The sequence below is a fragment of the Panulirus ornatus genome, chromosome 39, assembly GCF_036320965.1.
Source record: "Panulirus ornatus isolate Po-2019 chromosome 39, ASM3632096v1, whole genome shotgun sequence".
NCBI classification, from domain to species: Eukaryota; Metazoa; Arthropoda; class Malacostraca; order Decapoda; family Palinuridae; genus Panulirus; species Panulirus ornatus.
The window spans coordinates 12,946,037-12,973,679 of record NC_092262.1 but is presented as its reverse complement, the minus strand read 5'-3'; the positions used below and the strand labels follow the sequence as shown (position 1 = coordinate 12,973,679).

General features: G+C 40.8%; 2 protein-coding genes across 4 annotated transcripts; one reads left to right on the top strand and one right to left on the bottom strand.

Moving 5' to 3' along the window:
* Nucleotides 1-489: 489 nt before the first annotated feature.
* On the bottom strand, nucleotides 490-7,478 carry LOC139761173 (uncharacterized). Its single transcript, XM_071685154.1, has 7 exons — nucleotides 7,335-7,478; nucleotides 5,948-6,121; nucleotides 5,456-5,568; nucleotides 4,805-4,935; nucleotides 4,051-4,243; nucleotides 2,392-2,611; nucleotides 490-772 (listed from the first exon to the last, which is right to left on the bottom strand). Exons 2-7 carry the CDS (start codon nucleotides 6,118-6,120, stop codon nucleotides 574-576), a joined length of 1,029 nt encoding a protein of 342 aa, XP_071541255.1. The 5' UTR covers nucleotide 6,121; nucleotides 7,335-7,478; the 3' UTR covers nucleotides 490-573.
* A 4,257-nt stretch (nucleotides 7,479-11,735) lies between these two features.
* LOC139761169 (uncharacterized) lies at nucleotides 11,736-27,182 on the top strand. Of its 3 annotated transcripts, none has more exons than XM_071685144.1 (11): nucleotides 11,736-11,886; nucleotides 12,913-13,097; nucleotides 13,645-13,711; nucleotides 14,305-14,525; nucleotides 16,381-16,515; nucleotides 18,855-18,954; nucleotides 20,112-20,276; nucleotides 21,029-21,117; nucleotides 22,954-23,036; nucleotides 24,397-24,539; nucleotides 25,084-27,182. In XM_071685144.1, the coding sequence occupies exons 2-11, from the start codon at nucleotides 12,940-12,942 to the stop codon at nucleotides 25,453-25,455; spliced, it is 1,533 nt and encodes a 510-aa protein (XP_071541245.1). In that variant the 5' UTR covers nucleotides 11,736-11,886; nucleotides 12,913-12,939; the 3' UTR covers nucleotides 25,456-27,182. The 3 variants fall into 3 exon arrangements, with proteins under 3 accessions (XP_071541245.1, XP_071541246.1, XP_071541247.1); XM_071685145.1 differs by lacking the exon at nucleotides 11,736-11,886 and adding an exon at nucleotides 12,032-12,180; XM_071685146.1 differs by lacking the exon at nucleotides 11,736-11,886 and adding an exon at nucleotides 12,561-12,616.
* The last annotated feature ends 461 nt before the right edge of the window (nucleotides 27,183-27,643 follow it).

Genomic DNA, 27,643 nt, shown 5'->3' with positions numbered 1-27,643 from the left:
ATTAATTAATTAATTATAAAACACCTTAATGAATTATGAGATGTCTAGGTTAACTATGAAACATCTAAATTAATTGAGATGTTCCATATCCAGGAGAAAGATAAGAGTGGAGACATGATTGCAACCTTAAAGTTTCCAAATCAGTCTGACAGTGTCGATATCCAGCAATTTCTTGAAGTTATCTAATAGCGATAAAATTAAGGGATTTTAGTAAAGATGCAAAGAAATATTTCTCAAGTAATGGAATAGTAGATGCAAAGAACAAAGGAAAAGAGGAAAGAGGATGTAATGCAAGTCAGGATCTTTTGTATTAAAGAAAAGTTATTAATTAATAGATTTTGTTCCCTGATCAAGCTTTTAAGAGATGAACCTCATAAGCTTAGACCTGCTTCCCTGTAATTTATTAATTGGTCATAATTCATAATGTAGCCCAGCAGCTGAAAGATAAACCCTTTACATATTTTCTTGATGTTAATAAAAAACAATAAATGAACTCTGGAATATGAGTATATTAGATATTAGGAAGGGCTTATGCTGCATTCATTTCAGGGCATAGTAAGTAGGTATTCCCATTTAATAGAGTGTCAAACCTAGCTTGGCTGCTCGCTCTAGCAGGCCCCTGTACTCAGCGTACTTCGTTATTTTGTCAAAGAGCCAGGGACCATAGGGCACTACCTCTTTGGGGTCATCTGTCAGCTCTGGGGTCCCACCCGGCAACACAATGTTGATGTTGCCCTCATAGCTAGGCTCCAGGAAGAACGGCACTGAGAACCTGAAGGAGGAAATAAAAGATGAGAATCTTATTTCATAACGATGGGAACTGTGCAGAGAATATGCCATCCACAGATAAGAGTTCTCTATTTATCTAATTTGTTCCTATGACTACCTCGCATTGCGCCATACAATTCCTAACTATCACCTCGATTGTAGATCATCTACCTTTTACAGTTACTTTTGAAACATTATATTGCACAAATGTTGTACTTAACAATGAATCATCTCATCCAGACATGATAATGTCCAGATATTGCTCCTCTTTTGTAATTACCAGACCTTTAATCCCCAGTTATAGTGATGAATTTGTGACGTTTGTTGTTCAAGAATCTTTGACAAATTTATCCTCACTTCGGCTATATAGCCTTGCACTATTGTCGCGAGGTTAACCACAGGTCACTGGTGAACAAGGTAATTATAATATGTCACCAAAATGGATGCCTATCATTAAAACATATATGTTGATCATGTCCACTTTTCCAAAATTATTTTTAAGCGAGTATCTTGATCGTCAACTTAACATATCAGTAATAAAGTCGTCAATATTTAGTGCCGTCTACATTATACTATTTTTTGTAATTATTTTTTTGTTGTCTTATTTGTTATTATTTACCATTAAATAAAAGAATGAGTGACAACATGCAACGTGTCTTCGACAGCCGGTAGATGGTGACCTTAGTGTGGAGTTGGACCTGGAAGAAAGATAATTGCTGCTCCTCCACTTCATCATTCCTCCACATTAAACAGAACTGATAGTATCTTTCTCATAGTGAGGTGGTTTGTTGACTGTTGGTGATATATCTGAAAATGATTTCAACTGGAGAACCAGCCAGAGACAAGAACATTCTCCATTTAAAGATGTTTAAGCTGACAAGATTAATCCTGTTGGTGTTGCAGGATCCAGCAGATAATGTCAGTTTTCGTCGTAGCTTATAGGCCATTCTGCACTTAAATGACAAGTTGTGCTTTCATGGAGAACAACGGAATGATGATACAATAGAGGTCAGTGTAATTCAACGATTTGATTAAAGGTTTGACCAAACAGTTAGGTTTAGTACGTAGATGAACAGCTCCTCCCACTTGTTGATTGAGGGAGTTATCTTGATATATCACAAATGATTGAATATAGTTGTTATGTATTACAGTTATGTGGATGGTGGACTCGTAGGAATATATATATATATATATGTGTGTGTGTGATCGTAAACATGCGCAGACTTTTTACTGTAAATGAGACAAAGTATATTTTCTGTACGTTTAATATACGGAATAATTGACCTGTTGTGGAAAGTAACGCTATAGTACGTTCATGATGAAGTAAGTTTAAACATTGATATCAGTGAGGCGAAGGTAAATTAAAGGTTATAACTAAAGTGCAAGGAACTAGGGAGGAGAAGAAAGACAAAATGGAACAACCATTCCATTAAAAGGTAATAAGATCCTGTATTGTGTCGGGTTTGATCGCCAGCCGAGTCGTACATAGGGCTAATTGAAGGCAAGATGGCTCCCGAGTCGTTCTGTAGCGTCTGACTCGATTTATCTTTGTATTTACCATCACCTCACAAAGTAGCCTCCATCATGAAGGTGGGAGATGGGTATTTAAAGATGGCCTCTCACCTGTCGCCGCAGCAGTCGATGACTCGGTGGCTGGTGGCCTTGAGCTTGCCTCCGCTGATGACGGCCAGGAGATCACCTATGTTCACTACCAGGTGACCCGGGCGGTGGGGCACGTCCAGCAGGGTGTTGTCTGTCCAGCGGACCTGCAGCCCAGGGTACTGCTTGAAGGTGGCCAGCAACGTGACCATCACCGAGTCGTTGTGCTCCGCTGTCTGGATCACTGGTGGGAGGAGGAGGAGGAGGAAGAACTGGTTAATAGTGGCCAGGAGGAAGGAAATGCTAGTTAATAGTGGCAGCACTAGTTAATAGTAGCCAGGAGGAGGAAATGCTAGTTAATAGTGGCCACGGGGGAGGAAAAGCGGGATGATGGCGGCCATAGGGAAGGATGCGCTGGTTAATAACTAGGTAGGGAGTAGTTTACAGGATGACATAGGCTTTTAAATATGTAGGTAGATTACTAGGCTACAAGTTAGAGGATCGTAGGTAGATGACAGGCTGTTGATTAGAGATATGTAGATAGATACTTGGCTACAAGTTAAGCGATATATAGATACTTGACATTATATCCAGTTTAAAGATATCGAGATAATACTTGAATACACGATGGCTATTAATGGTATTCGTGTACAAGTGTAATGGATAACAGCAACATTATATATATATATATATATATATATATATATATATATATATATATATATATATATATATATATATATATATTATTCTTTAGCTCAATTAGACACACAGTAATTTATATACATTTTCAAAAAGATAGATAGGCGTTACCGGACTCCGCCTACTTGGGTTAGGCCACGAGGAAAGTAGTGGCCTTAGACAAGATTAGATCGTTGATGTACAAACTCGTCGAAGAATTTTCACTGCAAAGGAGTTATCTTCCACCACATTATAGCGCAACCTTGAAAGTTCAGGAACCCATGGAGATAGAGTGCATATGGTTCATAATGATAAACAGTGGTATCCAAACAACAATTGTTTTGATATTGGTAAGGCATGGAAATAACTACTAATGCCCGTGAGGTAAACAAAACTAAATAGACCATTAACAAAGAGAATCTGGACTTCTTTATGTAGACGCAAATCAAAATGGCTTTCGACAACAGTCGTTGCCAGACATTACCAGACTGGAGTTGACAATCGTGAAATTTGACCCTTTGAACACGCAAATTGCAACATTGATTATTATGAAATTAAGTATAGTGTCTTTCTTGTGGCGCTGTCATGCAGGCCAGACGCATTCACGTCCTCGAACCCCATCTGTCGTGGCAATTTTTGCATCTTTAAAATAGCGAACCAGCAAAATAGACAACCATCAGAAACTTGCATTTTCACCCATATAGAACATACTTGGGTAACTACACACCATGATACCTAACTAATCGTCCTCTTATTTATTTTTGTTGTTCGCTGAGACGGTACGGGCTGCTGAGACCCAAATCGAGGCCTTCCCATATGGCCATTTATCAATCTATCTATTATATACACTCTAGCCTGAGCCAGGGACCCATTTTGCCTACCAACCCCTAGGGGTGTGGATGAACAGCCAGGTTGACTGTAGGCCGACTGCCGCAGCCAGGAGTCGAACCTGTGCGCTTTCGCCCCTCAGACCACTGGCTACTGTGAGACGCAGGATCGTACCATAATCTCCGTCTCTGGCCGACTCCGGGGGGTCTGGCCTGGGTGGGTAGTGGATGAGCCGGAGGGTTGAGAGGTGGTGAGGCTTGAAGAGCGGGGTGAAGAACTCAGAGGGCGCACCGAAGCCCTCGGACACCAGACGGAGCAACTCCAGCGCCGTCTCTGTCATCGATTGGTGGTAGTTCTCCATCCATCTCTGGAACAAGGGTAGAGATGGTTGGGTTGTTATTGGTCCTAGTTGCTTACCCTGAGGTAGATGGACTTACGTGTTCTTACCCTGAGGCATATTGTACACGGCCCTGTTCTTACCCTGAAGTAGGTGGACATGGCCCTGTTCTTACCCTGAAGTAGGTGGACATGGCCCTGTTCTTACCCTGAAGTAGGTGGACATGGCCTTGTTCTTACCCTAAAGTAGGTGGACATGGCCCTGTTCTTACCCTGAAGTAGGTGGACATGGCCCTGTTCTTACCCTGAAGTAGGTGGACATGGCCCTGTTCTTACCCTGAAGTAGGTGGACATGGCCTTGTTCTTACCCTGAAGTAGGTGGACATGGCCCTGTTCTTACCCTGAAGTAGGTGGACATGGCCCTGTTCTTACCCTGAAGTAGGTGGACATGGCCCTGTTCTTACCCTGAAGTAGGTGGACATGGCCCTGTTCTTACCCTGAAGTAGGTGGACATGGCCCTGTTCTTACCCTGAAGTAGGTGGACATGGCCCTGTTCTTACCCTGAAGTAGGTGGACATGGCCCTGTTCTTACCCTGAAGTAGGTGGACATGGTTGTGTCGCCGGAAGGGTCAACTGGCCACTGGTTGTCTTCGTAGAATAGGGTGGCTGCCAGGGTCTTAGGGATGTTGGGTCTGGTCTCCAGTATAGGCCCGGTTTCGAACGCTGGAGGGAGACAGAACCGTCGTCAGGTGAGCCACACTAGCCAGGACTTCGTCAGCGCCTCCAGCAGGCATTTCCTAGTACTATGTAATGAGGGACTTAAACAAATGCTTTGTGAAGATGTAGATTAACATCTACGATTTTACATTGATCAAATCTGTTGGGTTTTCCAGACGTAAATTTGAACTGATGATTCTTAGTGATTTGAAAAAAAATCTGTTCTTGTTTCTTGATGTACTTCTTAATTCGACAATAACTTTTACACTAATTTAGGCTGTGATTGACCGGCAGGGAACGTACTGCCTTCACTCTGTTCTGCAAAGAACAGCTTGGTTCTATCTCCTCCCTGATCCACAAAGAACACCTTGGTTCTCCAGCCTAACATACCCAGAACAGCCTGGTTCTATCTCCTCCCTGACCCACAAAGAACACCTTGGTTCTCCAGCCTAACATACCCAGAACAGCCTAGTTCTATCTCCTCCCTGACCCACAGGTAGAGCGCCACAGTGGGTAGCTGACCTACCTTCCTTGTGGGACACTTCTCCTGGTGTTATGGGGAAGAACCCTCTGTATTCGTGGCCACACTCGGGGTTGAAGCATTTCTTGGAGATCTTCATCCTCGCCTCCGTCGGTAAGCTGGTGAGGGTCACAGACGACAGTTAGGGACAAAAGTCTGGGATGTGTTTTTGTGGAAACATACAGGGGGACAGCTACTACCTCTCTGTTGATTAACCTGTTTGGCAGACCTCGAACATGGCATGGTTCATTCTAGGGGTAATGGAGTTCAAAAGACCATCTTCGCTTGACTACATCTTCAATACACTACACCCTCATCTTCACTACACTACACCCTCCTCATCTTCACTACACCCTCATCACTTGATAGATTTGAAGGTCATCTGACCCCCCCCCCACCCATCATGAGGTATAAGGGTCAAGTTTGGAGTGGTTATGAAGGTCAAGTGTGGAGTGTGACCTAGAGCCGCGCAAGGGCAAAATCGGGGTTCGAACTCGCCTGTAGAACCAGTGCGTGAGCCTGAGCAGTTCAGCCTCGTCGTAGCCGTCCACGCCCTTGAGGTAGAAGAACCCGACGGTGGTGAGGACCTCCCTCAGCTGCCTCACCAGGTCGGGCCTGGTCTTCCCCTTGGCAAGCCTCATGTCGATTACTGGCAGTTCCTTCTCAGACATCCTAATGAATGAAGGAGGTCGAGTTATACCTCACGACACGGAGCACTAAGCAAGTAACACACTGATGGGACAATATATATATATATATATATATATATATATATATATATATATATATATATATATATATATATATCTCTGTTTCCCATTAGATATATATATATATATATATATATATATATATATATATATATATATATATATATATATATATATATTGTCCCATCAGTGTGTTACTCGGAAAGCAAAAATGGGTATGTTTGAAGGAATAGTGGTTCCAACAATGTTATATGGTTGCGAGGCGTGGGCTATGGATAGAGTTGTGCGCAGGAGGATGGATGTGCTGGAAATGAGATGTTTGAGGACAATGTGTGGTGTGAGGTGGTTTGATCGAGTAAGTAATGTAAAGGTAAGAGAGATGTGTGGAAAAAAAAAGAGCGTGGTTGAGAGAGCAGAAGAGGGTGTTTTGAAATGGTTCGGGCACATGGAGAGAATGAGTGAGGAAAGATTGACCAAGAGAATATATGTGTCGGAGGTGGAGGGAACGAGGAGAAGAGGGAGACCAAATTGGAGGTGGAAAGATGGAGTGAAAAAGATTTTGTGTGATCGGGGCCTGAACATGCAGGAGGGTGAAAGGAGGGCAAGGAATAGAGTGAATTGGAGCGATGTGGTATACCGGGGTTGACGTGCTGTCAGTGGATTGAATCAAGGCATGTGAAGCGTCTGGGGTAAACCATGGAAAGCTGTGTAGGTATGTATATTTGCGTGTGTGGACGTATGTATATACATGTGTATGGGGTGGGTTGGGCCATTTCTTTCGTCTGTTTCCTTGCGCTACCTCGCAAACGCAGGAGAGCGACAGCAAAAAAAAAAAAAAAAAAAAAAAAAAAATATATATATATATATATATATATATATATATATATATATATATATATATATATATATATATATATATATTTCATGCTATTCGCTATTTCCCGCGATAGCGAGGTAGCGTTTAGAACAGAGGACTGGGCCTTTGAGGGAATATCCTCACCTGGCCCCCTTCTCTGTTCCTTCTTTTGGAAAATTAAAAAAAGAATGAGAGGGGAGGATTTCCAGTCCCCCGCTCCCTTCCCTGTTAGTCGCCTTCTACGACACGCAGGGAATACGTGGGAAGTATTCCTTCTCCTATCCTGAGCTGGTGTGGGCTTGGATGAAAGACACCTTACCTGGTGTGGAGGCGTCAGCGAAATGAGCTACCGTCTGACAGTCTGCTCCCGCCGTCAGCATGACTGAGCCAGACGACCCGTCTACTGTGGTCCACCAGATAGATAAGGTCCTGCAAGGTCACGGTGGCCAAACACATCTTCACTAACTCTACCGGTAGTTACTTCGCCACTTGCAAGAAGTATCAGTCAGTATCCATCTGTGACAGACATCAAGTGTGTCATTATCACGCAGTTCATTTTTACTTTAAATGTATAAAAAATGCTCATTATCTGTGGGTTTAAAGAGGACCACTCATCACGTGTCAGCCAATTAAAGTCGAGAATACACACACACACACACACACACACACCTGGACCCTGATGGTTATCATAGAGTTCACCTGGAGGTTGAGGAGGATGATAACAGCTGTTATCGTGGGCTCTCCACTATGATGATAACGATCAGCCTAGTACACCGACAAAGACATTTTACCAACAAGATAATGATGTAATCATGAAGAGAACCTCATCAATTTGGTCATTTAAACTGTGTAAATCACTTGTGATGTTCTGAAAAAGAAAGGGGTTTAACATAGCTTCAGGTAGATGTAGATTAATTACTACTATAACATATGATAACGCCATGTATACTGTAATTACAAATACGTTTATTGTCTTAATACATATCTTAGCCTGGCCATTTTAAACGGCCATCGCACAGTGTTTGAACGGGTTGTTTTTATATGTCCATGAAGGGTTAGCAAATACCAAATAATGATTAAAAAATAAAGACGTTAACCCAGCGATAATGAATCAGTCGTACATCAAACTCACATGACTCATGTAACTGTACAGATTTATTTAAAGAAATTAGTTTGTATGGCCACGCTGCCTACATGGTATTGAAAACCTCACGATTTATGTTACAGACAGACAGACGCGCGCGCGGGCCTATCACACACATACAGACATCTTTTACGTAATTCTTAACACCTACTTAACTGCATAACACCTACTTAACTACTTCCCTGCCGTAATCTACAGTGTGTGCGCGCGTGTGTGTGTGTGTAGGATTGAAGACATGATACATACAAGGTTAAGAGACGAGGCAACACCAGTGTACACCTCTCAGTAACACACAAATAGTAATCACATATGTAAATGTTACGTAACCTAGGGCTACACACACACGTTGCTAAGCCTGGCGTTCAGACACACCAGTTGTTATGTAACGCACTACACAATGCGAGTGTCACGTAGCTTACCGGTAACAGACACATCGCTTAATGGTAACACACACAGACACACATGTTACGTTACCTGCAACACACACACACACACACACACACACACAGTAGAACATATCCTGTGATGCGAGGGGCTGGCTGGAGGATGACATATTTTGCATCTGTGAGTTAGAAGCTGACGTTTACATGACGTACAAGATAGATAGATGGCTTGTCATAGACCATAGCCGGCTGCCTGCTTGTGGCCATGGAGGTGGCTGGAAATACATTGGATAAAGGCATTTGTTGGTCACTGCTCCGGGCCAGAGCTGAAGTAGACAGGAATATGGTTTAATTTCCTCGATTCCATACCTGACGTGAACACTGCTGGGGTCAACACTGACCTAAACCCTCCTCCTCAAGGGTAACGGCCAAGCGAGGCCCCAGCTTGTAATCCCCCTCATCCCTTCCTAACCTAGCCATGACTTACACCAGATACTGCAAGAGCGAGAGAACAGGTTCGTTATAGTGGTTCACGGTGTCCATGAAGATTGGATAATGGTTTGGATCCTATGGTAAGAGATGATGATGGGATGCAGTGTCTTAGGATTGTATCTAACCTTAACAAGAAACAAAATAGTTACATTATCATAACCAGAGCCATGGTTCAGAAAGTTATCATACATTCGTACATCTACGAGACCAGCGTCAGGTAAAGACGTAGATAATGTAATTTATCTAATCGAGGTCAATTTGTTTAATTAGCCACCACATATGTAATCGTCCCAACCAAGATATTGACCAAAATGACTCTGTGGATCGTCCTTCGTATGATTTTAAGATATAGCTCTTAATTCTACATCAGTCATGCTAATTGGTATTATAAATAATATGAAGGGGTTTAAGGGGTCCAGAGACCAAAGAAGGTCAAGGTCACCTCTGCTTTTTAAGGGATGATTCTGTTTCTGAGCAATTACTTAACTTTAGAGTGGTGGACATCATCAAGACAGACTGTTTCCTTTAGGGTAAAGAAAGTTTCTATTGATGTTCAGGTTACGTTTTCAAGAGGTGAAGGTAACTGGAAAACATAAAATTCGATATGTAAAGAAGTAAATTAGGTTCGTATTTTTGATGCTATGCTGATGTCTCAAATCTCTGTACTGATTATTATAATGATGATGTTAATGTTTATAATGATGGCTATAATGATTTTATATACCTGGTCAATACTAAAATAGGATAATCTTGCTTCAGGATTTCCCACCTCTGTGAACTGCTTCTGGATACTCACAACATTTGATGAACAGTTCCAAAATATGTCAACTGCTGTCATGCACCATTCATGACTAACGGATGGATGTAATATTCATGTAAATCTCTGATTTCACTGATAATAATGGGGAAGTTTATCTGGGACTGTTTGCAAAGGCATTGGAAATATGGAGAGTACATCCATCGAAGGTCAGAACGGTAATTAACCTCAAATTGCACCACTTAATGACCGTTAGCTCGGGAGCTTATAGTGTCTAAAAAAAAAAAAAAAAGTTCTGGAAGCAGTCAACCCCCATCTTGGAGAGAGAACGAGGCTTCGTTTTGGTCAACGAAGCCTCAGCATTGCTTTCGAAGCATCACTTACTTCGAACTAATATATGTAACACCACTTGGTGGTTCACATACCATATAACGTAATGATTCACCGTGTAGGGCTACTACGACTGATATCCCCGTGGCATATAATTTAGTTACGTATCTTTGTACACAGTTGTACAATTTAACGATCAAGTGCAACTTGACAAGATTAATCTCTTTCCAAAGTACATAGTAATCAAAATGGAGCACTTGCTAACAAATGTATAGTTCAGGTGTATTACATATGACAGCCAGAGAATAAATGTGAGCGAATGAGGCCTACCCCCCTCCCCTCCGTTTATTCCTGGCGCTACCTCGCGAAAGCGGGAAACGACAAACCAGTGCAATCTAACATTTTAGGCACATCAAGTTCAAAGGACGGAGCAGTGTAGAGGACCCGCTTCCCATATTTTATAAATAGTTCCAAAAAGGTTAATACCACCCAGCATCCATAGACGTGTAACTTCATGACAGCCTTTTAAACATAACGTTCAATATTCAGGAAAATGCAAATGTTATATTGTAACTTGGAATTACCATAGACGACCTGTACTTTATACCATATTTCGTACATATAAGACCACTGTTATCATCACTAGACCTTGAGGTATTGTCAGAGTATGCAAGAAGACATTTGTATGTAAGTTTATTTATCATATGAATGTATGACGGAATTCCTGTGCATCGGCCAAACTCAGATATATCAGGAACTCCACTCCCACGACCTGGGCCAGGGTTTACCACTCCCACGACCTGGGCCAGGGTTTACCACTCCCACGACCTGGGCCAGGGTTTACCACTCCCACGACCTGGGCCAGGGTTTACCACTCCCACGACCTGGGCCAGGGTTTACCACTCCCACGACCTGGGCCAGGGTTTACCACTCCCACGACCTGGGCCAGGGTTTACCACTCCCACGACCTGGGCCAGGGTTTACCACTCCCACGACCTGGGCCAGGGTTTACCACTCCCACGACCTGGGCCAGGGTTTACCACTCCACGACCTGGGCCAGGGTTTATCAGACCATTAGTTTTAATCTAGCATCTCTGGGGCCCAGGGAATAAACTAGAGAGAGAAGAGGAAAAAGTTATTTAAGTAACATCGTGTAGAGGAAAAAATGAATTAGATAAATCGTGTAGAAAGTAATTTGAGTTACTTCGTTTAAGGAAAAAGTAATTTAAGTAAATAATCGTGTAGACTAATTTAAGTAACCGGGAAGAGGAAAATTTTATTAAAGTAACATCGTTTAGAAAGTAATATAAGTATCTAATCGTGTAGAGTAAAAGTAATTTAAGTAATTAATCTTGTAGAAAGTAATATAAGTAACTATCGTGTAGAAAGTAATATAAGTAACTTATCGTGTAGAAAGTAATTCAAGTAACTATGGCATAGGCTCGTTTGCTGACGTCAAGGCGTCGCAGCGAATGGCGTATATCCCCGAGGGTAATTGCCAGTTTACGCCCTAGTCTGCGTTTGTACCGTAAATACGCACTTGAAAGCATTAAAAACGCTTATCGTAGTTTCATTTCGAGGAAACTCGATGTCCCCAAAGCTTCTAGAACTACATAAAGCTTAGAACAGTAACTGGTTCAAGAAGTGGTCGACTCACTGTACCAAAAGACCAGATTTTTACCCTGAAGTTCGACACTTGTTGTTCCACTTCCAGTAGGGCTCAAGGCACCACCAGTGCAGGTCATCTGTGTCTCCAGGCAGGCAGGTCAGTCAAAGTATGAGACTTAAGTTTATTATCACTTGGTTAATAATGACACCTAAAGCGTTTACGGGTCAGAGTGAGGGGATTAAAATGATTACGAAGGTGATGTGTTACGGGAATGGTTTCAGCAGCCAGTGGGATTTCGTCCATCATGGTCATTGTTGGTGTTGTGTTGGCAAAATGAATGCTTCCCAACCCTTGCCGTTGTATGAAGCCTCGTAATCTGTGAGGAAATAAGTCATCTTGCTTTTTTGTGAAGGATGACTCATATGATTGAGAAATTATTGGTAATTTAAGGTAAACAGGCGTGTGGACGTGGCTGGTTGTAGGTGGGTAACAGATTCCCTTAAGGAATGCTCTTAAGGGAAATTATTCGGTTGGTGTGTGTTCTATAATACCTAAAATATCCAGGGATCACTTTTAAGCAAGTAGTCATGTCTCACTGCAAGGTTAGCATTGGTCGGAGATTACACTTGGGCCTACGGGTTAGATAATTTGAATTGGTTAGCATTTAGTGAACATGAGACTGCATGGGCCCGCCTAAGGTGAGGCCCACATGGGTTCAAATCTTCGGCGCGGCACTTGGATAACTATCTCAGGCTGGGGTGTACGTGTATATATACACACACACACATACACACACACACATATGAGTAAAGAAATTGTATGTATTCCAGGTTGAAGCGGGGCCACACAAGTGTAACACTCTCTCCCTGTAATATACAGTAATCGGGTAATTGAAAAAAAATCTGCTTTACGAAAGGAGGATATAATTGTGAAATGCTTATTAAAAAAAGATAAGATTTCATAAAAGAGAGAGGTTGGTAATGTTATCATAGGTTTTAAGTTTTCAAAGTGGTTTTCAGTATTTTACATTAATCAATCCTACATTTTGTCCTTCCATAATGTCCTCATTTGAGTTATTGTCATTGGATAGGCAAATAACATATTTTACAGTGACTTCTAGTATTTTAACTTTTGAAATAACCAAATAATGGCAGATTTATGATTGGTCCCTTTCTTTACCAGTTGGTGTGAAGTCCTCTGACCTAAGATATGGGCGTCTGGGTGTGGTGTGTGGTTGTGGTATGTGTGGTGAGGGAGGCGATGACCCAGCCACCAGAGGAGACCTTTGCAGATGACCCCCTGGACACCAGGGCCAAGGAGGGTAAACATCACTATGACCTCATGACCAGAGAAGCCCAGATGCCCAGGCAAGCATTGGGGCTGAAGGTGGGAGGGATCAGAAGTACACAGTATGGACCTATGGGAACTATGTTTTAAGTGTAGGAAAGAGTTTATCTTTCTGTTAGTTATTTTTTCCCATTATCAGAACTCGTGCCCCCCTAACCCACCCTATGATTCAAATTCATAGTTCCTTCCTCTTTTGTGTCCTCTCCCAGGAATCTAAAGCATGCAGTATAGACGTGTGGGAACTGTGTTTTTAGAGAAGTGTAGGAAAGTGTTTAAATTTCCGTCAGTGATCCCCCCCCCCCATATCAGAATTCTTGTGTCCCCTCACCCACCCTATATTCATAGATCCATCCTCTTCCATGTTCACTCTCAGGTATCTAAAGCACTCCAAGTTTTTCCTGACTTGTTTCATCCTCTCACTTCGTAACTCGCATGACTAGTTCGTTATTAGATTTTCCATTGGTGAGGACTTTATCAGTACGAACAAGGATTTTGCTCTTCATTCTAAATCCATGTGATTCAGCCCATTTTATGCAAAATGTATGAACATATTTGTGTACTGTACAGGTATGGAGAGTGTTACCAGAATGCACTTCGGGACCTCCACGAGGGATGCTCTGATCTCACTGATGAGGTATGCTCATTGTCTGCTTTGTATAGAAGTTACCACAGCATTGAGACAATAGGAAAATTACCGTAGCACTGTGAGATGTGGGGAGCTTACCATGGCATTGATATTCTAATAGTTTATTATATCTCTGTGTCACTGTCTTTCAATGTCCCCAGGCCTCTGTTCCTCAGGATGTCACTATGGTCACTTTCTGGTGTTCAAACCAAAATTTGCTCCTATTTCCCTTCCCCATCATCAACAGTCTCTGGTCTCTTGCCTGTGTTTTTAGGCATTTTCTTTTGCTCTGCCTTAGGGACATTGGGAGAAGACCCTCCTGACCTGTTTCTCTGATTCTTTCCACTTGATGCACCATCTTATTAAGTGTGTGTGTTCTGATATAAGTGAGAAGCTGAAATATGTACCATCACTTCTTAACAGTTCTTTGTAGCAACTTGTATGCACATTTTCTTTTGACCTTATTGAAATTGTTTATATGATAAATTTTGAAAGGAATTAGCTTTACAGTTGTAATGAAATCACAAGTAGTCAGTTCTTACAAATATTTTCAAGACCCAGGAATACAGCATATTGAGTCTCGAACACATCTCGTGTCTTAGGTTCAGAGTCGGTTGGCGCTGTCATTTACCAACTGCTATCTTGTGAGGTTTGGCTGGGAGGTGTATCCCTGTGGCCCGCAGGAGCTGCTCTCTGCATGTATGCAGCACCTGGACTCTCGTGCTGCCTCAGTCTATTCAGCTATGCTCTCTTCAACCCTGGCCATGTGTCACTTCTTACAGGCCCAGGCTTGGCACCACTCCACTGCACAGGCAATAAATAGGTGAGCCCCTAATTGTCATGTTTCGTATCATTTTGAACTATTTGGAGAAAAAAGTGATAGCAGAAGGCATACACTCTGCTGCTGTTTATTTATCTGGCTAAAGCTTGTTAGCGCTTAGTAGAATCCATATTATGTAGAATGAAATACAGTAGGTGTACAGAGCATGTGTTAATTCACAGCACATTGGGTATTTCCAAGGTTTTTTTTTTTTTAAAGAAGGAACAGAGAAGAGGGCCAAGGGAAGATTTTCCTTGTTAGGCTCAGTCATCTGTTCTTAATGCTACCTTGTTAATGCAGGAAATGGCAAATATGTAAGAAAAAAATTTACAAGGACATGGTCATGAAGCTAGATATTTGTCCTGTTTGTAATGTATCGGTGATGTTGTTTTCAGCCACTTTTATTGGTGAACCATTCTCTTTAATAAGAGTCCTGAAGAAAAGAATTGGCCTCATTCAGAATAGAAAATTTGCAAGTGAAATTTATATCCCTTACTATGGTTGATGTCAGACCAACATAGTCTTTCATAGTTGCTAAGATCAAGACTGATGAGAGACTAGAACACACTTGCATTGAAAACAAATAGCTATTTCTAACTCTTTGCCAGTAACTCCTGTGAAGGATCAGATATGCATTTATGTATTGTACTTGAACGTGATGAATCCTGAGTCAATAAAGAAGAGGTAACTTTTGATTACAGAGATTATTTGTGAAGGATCAAATGAAGATTAGGGCAACCTACTATTGTTAGAGTATTGTAGCACTCACTTTGCATCTGAAAGTGAATTTATATGACTGTTTTAAGTGGCTTAGACCTGAACCTGGATGTAAAACTTAAGGTGTGGACATGGTGGCAGACATGGACATGGGCACTATTGGTGGTAGAACAGGTATTCCTCTCCGAAGCAAAAGCATTCTAACATCCTGCAGTTAGAAGTGCATCAGACTTTCTGGGATGTAACAAAGACTTTCACATTATTTTTGTATATGTCGTGTCATTTTGTAATTTTCATACAGCTGGTGGTATTTTGCAGGCAGACTTTTGAGTATTTGAAAACCATGACTGAATCCTAATGAGGGACCTTGCTTGTAATATGTACAGTCCAGAAAGTCTTGTAAAAAATGAAGTTTCTCCCTATCCTTATATGTCTTGAAAATGGCTTCTGTCCTTTAGGTCAGTCACCCTCAAGTTTTCAAGTGATTATTTATCAAACATTTTCTTTAATACCGAGGTACTTATGTGCATTGAAAGTGGTCTGCATGAACCAGGCAGGTGCTGTTGGGACCAAACTAGTCAGGATAAAGATACCAACCTAAACTGAAGTTTGAGCTACCCTTAAGTACCCATGAAAAGGAATGTCATAGAAATCAACAGATCTAGGCATGAATGTGGGAGTTAGGAAAGTGTCAGAATTCTCAGGTTTGTTTAGAAAACTAACTTATCCTATAATGTAGCTGAGGGTGATGTGAAGACTAGTCTTACAACTATAACTGTCTGGAAAAGAAATGAACAGACAGTTAAATTGGGACTTTGTATTTTTCCTGATAGAGCATTTGATAAGATGCTCTGGCATAAAATGCAGATGAGTTTGAGCTGAAACAGTCTTAAGTATAAAAACATTTTACATCTGTTTATTGTATTTTTGACCAGTATGTACACTAAAGCCTAGTCTGACAAAGAATTCAGATTTCGGCTCATTTATATTCTAAACCTATACCAGTCACTGTGGGATCTGGCAGCTGTTATTACAAAAATCTTATTAAAAGAGATCCTTTGAAATTTGTACTGTGGATTTCTGGCCTGGCTTGGCCCATGATTATGACTCCTCCAGTAACTGCTAGGGTCTCCCCCCCCAGCTTACGGGATGCATCAGAAGCTGTCAGTTTCCGGTTGTCACAGGCGGCAGATTCTGCAGCTGCCCTTAGTCACCAGCTGGACGCCCAGATCACAGAGTCCCGTCAGGCTGTCAGGAACGCCTTCATTGAAATAAGGTATGTGAAGTAGACCCATGTTGCTAGATATGTGTGTGGTTATTGTGGCCAAGTGTAGCCAGTATTGGTTTATGGGCAGATGTATTTGATGTACTGAGTAGCCACATTAGTTATGTATAAAGGTAGTTTCCTGTTTATATTGTATGATTAGGTGTATGTAGTGTGTAGCTGTGTTTGTGTGAGCTGTATGTCCAAGTCTGGTGCTTCTTATCCTGGTATACAGTATGAGTAGTTTGATATGGGTTTTGTGGCTTATGTATGATTTGAGCTGTGGAATTACCTGTTTTTAATCATGTTTGTACTGTATGTGGAGGGAGTTTTACACGTGTGGGGGTCCTGTCTTTTGAACATTCTCAACTGTTGTACATCTTCATAAATTTATGTATGCTGTTTGCATTAAACATGGCTTCTATCATTTTATTCCATTCATTTTCTGTCTTCTTTTTGTTGTATTCCCGTTTCTCTCGAAGGACCATTCTGTCTACATCATCACCGTTTTAAAAACTTATAGGTGGTAAAATTTAGGGCCCATAGCCTTTCCTCTAACCCTGGGGATAGGGGAGAGAGAATACTTCCCACGTATTCCCTGTATGTCGTAGAAGGCGACTAAAAGGGAAGGGAGCGGGGGGCTGGAAATCCTCCCCTCTCATTTTTTTTTTTTTTTTGATTTTCCAAAAGGGGGACCGGGGGGGGCCAGGTGAGGATATTCCGTCAGGGGCCCGGTCCTCTGTTCTTAGCGCTACCTCGCTAATGCAGGATATGGCGAATGGTATGAGGGAGAGAGAGAGAGAGCCTTTCCTTGTAACTTAGGTCTCATAATTCTGGTATCATCCTTGTTGCTCTCCTTCAGAGCTTGTCTGTTAGCTCTTTGAGCTTATTTAGGTGTTATAACCAAACCTGAATATTTCCTTTTTCATGAACCTGAAAGCAATTCTAATCGTTGCCAGCAGTTGGGTGATCTCAACAATCGGGTGATCTCAATAATCTCTTATGGTGGGACTCTGGCAACAGGTTAGGGTTGATGTTGACTCCCAAGTCCATCATGCACACATGCACACACACTCCTGCAGCTTGTTTCTTGCTAAATAATGTTCATTATTAGATACTAACAAGCCACTCAGCCTTCCTTATTACCTAAGACAGCTCACTCTCTTTTGGAAATGCAATAACTTTCTTACACATGATTCTCTATCCCTAAAGCTGTGCTGTTTATCACTTAGGTAATTTCTCCTTGGTAGGATTTCGTCTATTTGCCTTCTGATTGTCTTCTACAGAACCTTACAGAACCACATTTGTTTTCAAAACCAGCCTGTAATTCGGTGCTTCCTCTTCCCAGTTTGCCTTTTACCGCTATCCTGGCACTTTGCTATTGTCCACTGACATCTTGAACTGTATTTCAGGAGGTTTGTCTTGTGTAGTCTGTTTGTATTGGTTCCATGGCCATGTTTATTCTAGATGTTTTGTGGGCTCGATGATCTTGTGTGTATACCTAGTTTTGATTACCTCTGTCCAACAGAGAGGGATTTTGACTTCAATAATGCCACATCTCGTGAATTATTTTATACACTGTTTTGAGCTTTCTGCATGTAGGACCCTCAATAGCTTGATTCATTTATCTACAGACTGTCACAAAAGAAATTTCTTCATAACTTTTGTAGCCTGCTATTGATTAGTTCTGACATTTGCAGTTTAAACAACCTCGAGTTAACTCATAAGATCTCTAAAGGGATTTGTACAATTATGGCTTGGTTTGTTTGACTTTTAACCAGGTGTTTGTCCATTGTGTAGTTAGGCATATTCAGAGTATGGCCAGAAGTTTGTCTGGGTTTTATGATGTATTTTTGTGGGCAATATGGCCTGATGGGTGTATGGTATGTGGTCAGGTGTTTTCAATTTGTTAGATGTTTGTGCTGTGTTGTGGCCAGCAGTGTTTAGCATGGCCAAGCATTTTAGTGATCTGTGCCCAGGAGATCCTTTAGGGTATGTGGCTTGATGTGTATGGTGTCTGTCTCACTCTAAAGTTGATCTGTGTATCTTAAATTCATCCATGGACATGGTTTACTTACCTTTTTCTCCAGTAGTTTCCACACATGTTGGGAAGTGCATGGTTCTCTCTCCCTAGAGATGGTGGAGCTCCCTAACTACCTCACTTCTAACTCTCCCTCCCCATCCACAACCCCCTATTTGACCCCATCCTACCCTCACTTTACACTTAATCTTTACCCACACCCCCTTGTTGTAGACTTCCCTCCCCCCCACTTCCCCACTACTGTCATTTTCCTTGCAGCTCCCCTTCTGTGTACCTTGACTTGCCCTCAGCTTTTCTGCCTATCCAACAGAGAATCAACAGCAGAGCAGCGAGGGCTAATCGTAGATGTGTTTGATCGTGTAGCCCAGCTCCAGACCCTTGTCATGGGGGAGTTCTCTTGGCTGTATGCTGTAAGTACTTAATTCTTCAGGTGTTCTCAGTCACATGCTACTAGCTAGTTTTCCATGGACTAGGGGTTGAGGTTTTGTTCCACTCTCAGGCCTGATCTACTTCCATTTGATTTTTACATTTTGCCAGTTCCTGGTATTCTCTCTTCCCATGGTCTGTTGCTACTGAGAAACTCTTCTGAACATCTGTCTGTAAGTTTACATACCTGTTTCAGTACCTCATAGTTACACATCACCATATCAGATATTACCCTACATGTCTTGTATACATTTCCACATTTGCTTAACTTTTGAGATCTGCACATGTTTCTGTCAAATCTATTGTCAAAAGTAATTCCTAGACCTTCTGCCCTTCTCTGGCTACTCTTTCCTCCATGTTTGGCAGGTGATATTCCTCCAGCCCAAAGACCATTACTGACTTACACCTGGTTGCCTCCCTAGGTATGGCTTTCCTTATCTGCACATTGATCCACCTTTCTTTTATATCCTACAGTCTCGCAATGTCCTCCTCTTTATCTTTGTATAAAATTTGTGTTTTCATCCCCAAGAAGCTGTCCTGGACAATATTTGCCCCTTTTAACTCTTTCATCTAATGTACCACATGCATCTTTCTTTGATTGACCTGTTTCTAACTGCATGTACTACCCATTATTTCATTTGCCTACCTCTTTTAAGATTTCTAGGCTTGTGTTTTTCGGTAATTTCAGTTTCTGGGGAGCACTCATCTTCCACTCTGAAATCCTGTCTCAATTTTTGTGTACCCAAACTGTGCACATCCTTCTGATTTTTTAATTTTACAGTCATGCTCAACCATAGTTTTGCTCAACTTGTCTACCTCTATTTCCCTTTGGCATTTCCTACTGTCCATTGCATATACCTCCCTCTTCAATTTGTCCCTTGATTCTAGATCCCCCTTTCGTACATTTTTTTGCACTTTCATGGTCCCTTGCAATGTCTTCGTTTTTTTTATGTGGCCTTCCTAGTGTTATATTCATAGATTCTTGTTCACTCCCACATTATACATAAAGTGAGAGCAATTAGCTGTCTGGTACCCCTTGGCATTTTCTCTCTTGGTAAACACATGCACATAAAGACTTTCATGGAATTTTCATATGATGTGATGGCTGGTCAGTTAACATGTTTACATTTATTTTTCACAGGTGGCATTCTATGTGGTGGGTGCCATTATTACCATGATGGCTACATGTACTCCCCGCACATTGGAGGCCAGGCTTCCCATCTTCATCACCCTCACCATTTCCCTTTTATTGGAGAGGATGGTCGTCTCCTTCATCCTCACGTACATCCACTCTGACACACCCCAGGTCAGGCCAGGTTATGTCTTTGCTCCATAAATGATAACCCCTCTGTTTTTCTATCAAAAGAGTTTGTTTCGGTATTTTTTATTTTCTTTTGGCCCAGTTTAGTCATCTCTTGTTGCTTCTTTTCTTGCCCTTTAACCTTGTCTATGCCTCTTCCTTTCTTCCAACTATAGTTATTTTCACTCCGCTTCCCCTTTTTTGCTGTGTTTCCTGCCAACCTCATATTGTTATTGTACCCTATATTTTCCTATCCTCTTAAATTACACTTTAGCCATCCATCCTCATCCTTTCATTTTTTTCATCCCATAACTATTCTTCAAAGGTATAATGTTATGCTAATTTACCTAGGTTTTGCTCATGAAACACTTTAGACACAGACAGACTTGTCATCAGTGAGGCCATGTCTTAAGAGGAAAGGGGAAGAGGATATCATAGTTTTATGACAGTGGAAAGCATTCTTTTCAAATAGGGACAGATTAGCAATTAGGAAAACAATTAAGCATATACACCTTTAAAGTTATTCAGACTTGCCCTTGATCGTAAACTCGCACTTGAGTTTATGTTGACTCTAAAATCTAATTTTTTTTTTCTTAACATATCAGTTTTGCGAGTACATACCATATCTAATATACCTGTTAATCATAAGTTGTCAGAAGTATTACAATGAGCCTTCTTTGAACGTGTAATCCTTTTGAAATAATCTTACCATTGCTATGAATTACTAATATTGATTACAACTATTTGTTATCTTGCAGTCAAATATTCATGCAGCAGTATGGATGGTGAGACGTTTAGGTGTAACCTGCTGCTGTCTGCTGCTGATGCACTCTGCTGTCTCTTATAGGTGAGAAATTTTGCATTGGAGTCATCCAGGTGGGTCTGTCCTTTCCTGGATGAGTCAGTAATGTTGATGAGTCGTTCCATCTCTGGGCAAGTAGGTCTTGTAATGTACAAGTCAATTGGAAATGAATCTTGGTATTTGTAAATCCTCTTGCCCTCCAGCAGGTGAGCCATCTTACCCTCATGTGAGCAAGCCATCTTGCAGCTGAAACCTATTATTGACAAGTCTTATAAAAGTAATATCCCGTGAATAGTTATCATATTATGATAGAAACACGACACCAAATTATTCCTGTGGTATGTTGTCAGTCGTATACCCCATGGTAATGCCCTCGGGTATTTGTACTAATAGTTTTATTAGGTAATGGTATTCTTTTACCTTTGTTCATAACTGAAATTACAGTAACCCACTTTTAAGCAACAGTGATTCGGTCTAATGCCATGTTCACTCCCAGTCCCCTAAGCTTATCGCTTCCTTAGACCATCCTGTCTTACCCCATGTTACACTTCATTACTTTATCACATTTTCTTTCAAAGCCTTGCCAGCCTATGTCATTGTCATCTGCAAACAGTGACCGATTCACTTCGCATTCCCATCCTCATCCCCAACACACCGCAGACCTACCTTTTGCTCCAAGACCCTCGCATTAACCTCCTTCACAACCCCATCCAAAAAAAAGATCAAATATCCATGATGTCATCACATGTTTTTGAAATAAGATTCCTAAAAACATGAATTACTTAAAAAAGAAAAAATCCTCATTGCATACATTAACTTTCCATTCAGTCTTTATATCTACAGCACTTTCCATAATGCCTCTGCCATACTTGTTTTACTCATTTTTAGATCCATAAATGCCACATACAAATACTTGTCTTTTCTATGTATTTCTCCACAAAAATTCTTCGAAGTAAATACCGACCCACACGTTTACCTTTGGAAAAACAACTGTCTTCCTAACCTGATCTGTGCATACCACCACTTTGATCAACACTGTTCCACACATCTTACCTAGTATACTCAATGCAATTACGATTGTGCTTCAAATTAAATTTAACCCCTTTGCCTCAATGCAAGATGTATTGTACATGCACTCCTTCAGTCCTTGGGCACCTCACTTTGGGCCATGTTCATGCTGAACAGCCTGACTAATCTCCTCTCATGAGAAATTTAGATGCAGTCTCATTCACTCTTGATACTTTCTTCCTCATGTGCAAGGTATTTACTATCACATCTTTTTTCACCATCCTGTTTACCAGGATACTTGAACTCTGCCTGACTCCTTATCCCAACTCGGTATGTTTACTTACATTTCAAAAAATTCAACTGGCCCTCAAAATAATCGTCCATTCTCTTTTTCAGTCTCTGCCTGTTACCTTTGACCCATCCTTTCTCCTCAATGTCTTCCTCATTCGATCTCTTGTTCTCTTCACTCTGTTGACCTTTGAAAACATTTTCTTATTGTCTTGAATTCGTCAGTACTCACTCACCATATCTCATCTGCCATCTTTTTCAGTTCTTATACCATTAATGCTGATCATGATAAATACCTTTCTTTTGCCAACATGTAGGAAAGGTGAAAATGCTGAAACTGTTGGGTAATGGGAAGTCATTATAGATAGATTTATGTTTGGTTAAAAGCATAAAGCTTAAATGGTATTCCTACATAGGCAGGTATAACAGCCTTTTTGTATCAAAGACTAAGAAAATGTCTGCTTGAAGAACTGCTAAATGTGTCCGAAATATTGTACTTATGAACTGATATGTTCGCTGAGATTTTCAGCTGAAGTAGTTGTTTCTTTATATCCTAAGATGGTCTTTTGTTTTCATGTACTGCAGTGACCCAGTGGCAGTAGCATCAGCCAAGCTAGATGAGTTGTCCTCAGCCACCAAGGAAATCAAGAAACTTATCAATGCTACAGGTTATCATTGATAAAAGTTGTCATGTCTGTTGTACATACTGGCATATTTGTGTGGTGTAAATTTGGGAAATATTTATTATTACATTTATTGATGTTACACTTGTAACTTGTCAGGTCAGTTAATGCATTCTACACAGTCTATAATGTTCTCACTGATTCTTTCTTCACCTCAGTTTCGAAGGTGGAGTTCATGCTTATTCTAATACTAACATGCCTTGAGAATTTTGAATCTCCAAAAAGTTCCATCATCTAACTTAAAATTTGTTCCAACTACCACTTTTGTTCTTTGTTTTGCTCACTATCCTAACTTGACAAACTCTACAACTCTTTGACATTAAATTTCTGCTATGAGGCCATAACATTCTTTTCTTCCATCTGTGGCCCTTTACATACGAGACTTAAGTACATCAAATGAAATGGTCAAACTCCACCCATACAGAAGTAGGAAACAGAAGCCTTTGTTTTCCATTCTTTAATGTTTTTCATATTTAAAGGTCAACCTTGATATGGACATTTGTCTGTGACATAAAAAGAAGGGAGAGCACAGTGTAATTATCACAATAGATTCCTTGTTTCATATTTGAAGCTCCACTTGCACAAAATTCCATGTAAAGGCTAGGCATTAAATCTGTCTATATCTCTGATGCCTGTTACAACTGGAAGTCCTTCAAGTTAGTGGCCATGGCAGTAGGGTCTCCATAACTAGAGAACTCCAGTGCTGCTTCTAAGCCTTTATTGCATCACCCTTAATAGGCCAGTGGCAGAGGACAACTTTAATGCAGTGTTTGTAGAGTCTCCAACTGAATGTTCCTACTGACTACTACTACCAAATGCTCCTACCTACTACTTTTTCCTAATGCTCCCACCTAAATGAATTATGAAAAGCAGTAAGAATGGAAAACATGAGGGCTTCATATGGAAAGACTAGCACAAAGGTGTAGTCTTTATGAGACAGGAAATAAAACCATCAATAGTGGGGTAAGTTAGTTTGAATGACATTACATAACTATAGGAATGGTTTCATACAGATGGGATTAAACTCTACTTATCACATATGATAGAACTTTGTATTTAAGAAAGTCAGTAGATATGTATATAAACCTATTTGAGTAATTTTGGGACAATCTGTAACTGTAAGTAATACACTCCTAAACTTTTCAGAAGGATCTAAATTGTTTAAAAACTTAACCATTAAATGCATGCAATTCAGGATCACTCGCTTGCCCACTGTAGATGAGTAAATCACACCACAATGCCCCAGGCTCCTCCCTTTACCATCTGTAAGATTGGCCTTGATTATATTATATCAAAGGAGGTGTTTGATGAAAGAAGTAAACCCCCTATTCCCATCTTCTTTTAGGGACACTGGAGGTAAGTAGTGGGGCCCTGACAACCCTGTCACAGGTCTTTGACCAGAGCGATTCATCTGATGACACATACGACCCTGAGGATGACTCGGACTTTGAAGATGATTGCCTCAGCTTTCATAGCCAGCCCTTCCAGGTCAGTGTCCTTTACACTTTACCTCATGTAATGAGTTTAACAGTAATATGTACAAGGTAAATTTAACTCGCTGCATGACAGTTTACATATGAGGTGCATGCATAGGGTAAGTTAACTCTCTGCATGACAGTTTACATGTCAAAGTTTGTGATTGAATTCTCATAGCCTACAAAAGTGTGAATGACCACTTTTTTCTGACAAGTCTTTTGACAAATGTTGCCATCAGTACAGCTAGTATCAGTACAGCACGTATCAACTACTAAAAAAACGTTAAAACACTCAATATATTGTTGAGGTCAGTCCCAGAAAAACCCAAAGTTGACAGTTATGTATTATGTTGTGGCAGAGAAAAAACGGTATTGTGTGCAGTTAAAACATGCAGCGAGTCTGTGCACTATCCTTGCCCTAACATCTAAATCTTGTTTTTGGTATTCTTGGTTAGTTACCCTCTCTTCCTCCGTGTTAGCAGGCTGTATTATTTTCCAATTTACTGCATATATCTCAAGCCATAGTTATGTTCTCATAACTATATTGGTATCCCTAGCATGTGCTAGGTAAGGCTGGTGGATGTGAGGAAGGACACTACTCCTTGAGGCCAAGACCACAGGAGGTACAGCCTCGCAACCCTATGTTGGCCCTAGAGACTCCAGAGGCCTTTACCCGCACTGTGCAACGCCTGGAGACACTGGCTAGACGGAGGTCCCGCTGCCAGGTGTGGCAATATTCAAGGCTGTCCTGCACCCTTGATAACAGTGCAATTCAAGGTGAGGCAGTTGTTGGTCCAAACCTGGAACAGACTACAGCCTGTCTTGCAGTTCAGGGGGAAACAGTGAACAGTTGCATAACACGGGGGGAGGCAGGAACCAGTGGTGTGATGCAAGGCCATATTAACGGTGCTGTAACAGCTGTACAGTGATGCACCGTGAACGAGGTGCTGGTTAGATGCTGTATTAAATGCGTGGTAACTAACCCTGGAGGGAAAAAAGATTGATAATTCAGAGACCCTGTAATGTCACAGGTGCTTCTTGTAAAGTTATTGCAATACGAAATGTAAAGTGATGACAGTGTGAAAAGGGAAGGAGAGAGGCACTATTCACCACTTCCATTAAATCTGTGCCTCGCTGTTTGATTATCTCCAGGTGGATCTTGTAATAATTTGCATGATTTACTGAACATTGCATAATGCCCTTACAAAATTATGGTATTAAAAACTAATAAAAAAAATCATTAGGAACCCAGAAAATGTTCAAAGAGCAGTTTGACAAGATTAATTTAGTTTAGATTAAAAAGAAATGGCTTACCATTAGAACTTAGAACTGCTAAAACTGTTAAATAGTAGGGACTGCTAGGTTTTACAGTGGAAAATTAAATTTTCTCTTTAAGAGGGCAAAGAGTGGGAACCTCCAAGGTAATGAGGCACCAAGATGAAAATACAATGGGAAAGACGAAATAGGATATGAGTGATTCAAGAACTTGGCTAATGTGATGGGAAGAGAGAACCTTTATCCACCATAGTCACTTTTCCTTGTTACTTTTTCTGTTTTTATTCATCATAGTCAGTTATTTTTATTACTTTTTCTGTTTATTTTTTAACTAATTCATAGGGCAATAAATTTGAATTATGGAGAATCATTTGCTACCTCACTAATGCAGGAAACTGCAAACAAGTTCTATGCACTCGGTTCTCCACTCGAACTGCTCTGTAACTAATTACCAACTCCCATGTTGAGATAAAAAGTTTACCCCTGCCTCACACTTCCATAACATGTACTCACAGATCATCTCCCAACCTGCCTTCAACAAATATAACACTGATGACACACATTCAGTGTCATAACCGGACAAGCACTAAATAACTGAACTCCCAACTTGCTCTTAAATTCCATCCCACCAGACATACACCCATCAGAAACCACACTTCCTAGACAAACAAAAGTCATTATCCTGCTTATGATCATCCATCACTATAGTACTACAAACACCATTTCAGCATAACCTGAGACCGTTCAAGCCCACAGTGCAGCTACCACAAAGAAAACGCTGAGCACTTACTACTCGATTACCCTGTACTCTCTGCACATTGACACACACACACAGCAACACTTTATGGCATGTGGTTCCAACTGGTGGACATGGCCAGCTTCCTTAGTGCTGCAGAGCCTTGTAAGGATAGAAGGTACTCCTGGGGCAGGAAGGTAAGGCATGGTCATCCCTCTGGGTCAGGCTTTATATACCAACATGGCATGCAGTACTGTGTGAAGAACATCTTTAACATCAGTAGAAAACTTTGTCTTCTCAAATTAGAACTATATCTTGCCAACCCAGAATATCTGACATGGGGTTAAGATGTATTCCAGATTTTGGGAGGAAAACTGGAACTCGTACAAAGTGCCCCTTTGCCCCTCGGTAACCTGAACAGACAAGTTTTCAAAACATCCGAGTTCTTGAAGATCTGGCGTTTAGTGTTCGATTTAGAAGAATACACGTAACACACGTGAAATTAAACTTAAGCTGTTGGTTAGGCTTGACATATGGCAATGTTTGAACACTTTGTAATGCATTAAAAAAATCACAGGGTTCAATAAAAGAAGGAAGAAAAAATGTAAACATTTATTTCAAAGAAAAAAAAAGCTTTTATACATTTCTCCACATAAGCAGATGATATAATGATATTTACATCTGAATATGTACATGAAGGGTGAACATACAGTACACAGCACAGTGAAAACCCATTGGAAAACAATATCTGCTCTTGTTCATTTACTTTGTTTTCACTAACTGGCCTCGTCATAGGTAAAGATTATGGAAAATGAAATGCAACACATACATTATAGGACTCCTTCCAAAAAGATTCACTTGAGCTCTCTATGATCCTTTACAGGGATAACTGACATTGTAAATTGTTGATGAGCAAAGTTATGATTCAGAGCATTGCTACTTGGCATATGACATACTTAAGCTTCACAGTTCAAACTTTGGTGAATTCCTTTATCAGTGCCTGTCGAGCCTAGACTTTTGCGTTACATTTACCTCGAGTATAATCTTCCTATATGTTAGACAACCTGATTAGACTAATGTAAATTACAGCTCTTTAAAATGTTCCA

Bases quoted from the DNA above. Each gene is read 5' to 3' on its own strand.
- LOC139761173 (XM_071685154.1), bottom strand. From the start codon at position 6,120: ATGTCTGAGAAGGAACTGCCAGTAATCGACATGAGGCTTGCCAAGGGG. The intron at 5,569-5,947 runs GCGAGTTCGAAC...GACCCTCACCAG, and splicing joins CTCACGCACTGGTTCTACAG to CTTACCGACGGAGGCGAGGA. The intron at 2,612-4,050 runs GTACGATCCTGC...TCCTCCCACCAG, and splicing joins GGCCAGAGACGGAGATTATG to TGATCCAGACAGCGGAGCAC.
- LOC139761169 (XM_071685144.1), top strand. From the start codon at position 12,940: ATGGGCGTCTGGGTGTGGTGTGTGGTTGTGGTATGTGTGGTGAGGGAG. The intron at 16,516-18,854 runs GTATGTGAAGTA...CCTATCCAACAG, and splicing joins AACGCCTTCATTGAAATAAG to AGAATCAACAGCAGAGCAGC. The intron at 18,955-20,111 runs GTAAGTACTTAA...TATTTTTCACAG, and splicing joins AGTTCTCTTGGCTGTATGCT to GTGGCATTCTATGTGGTGGG.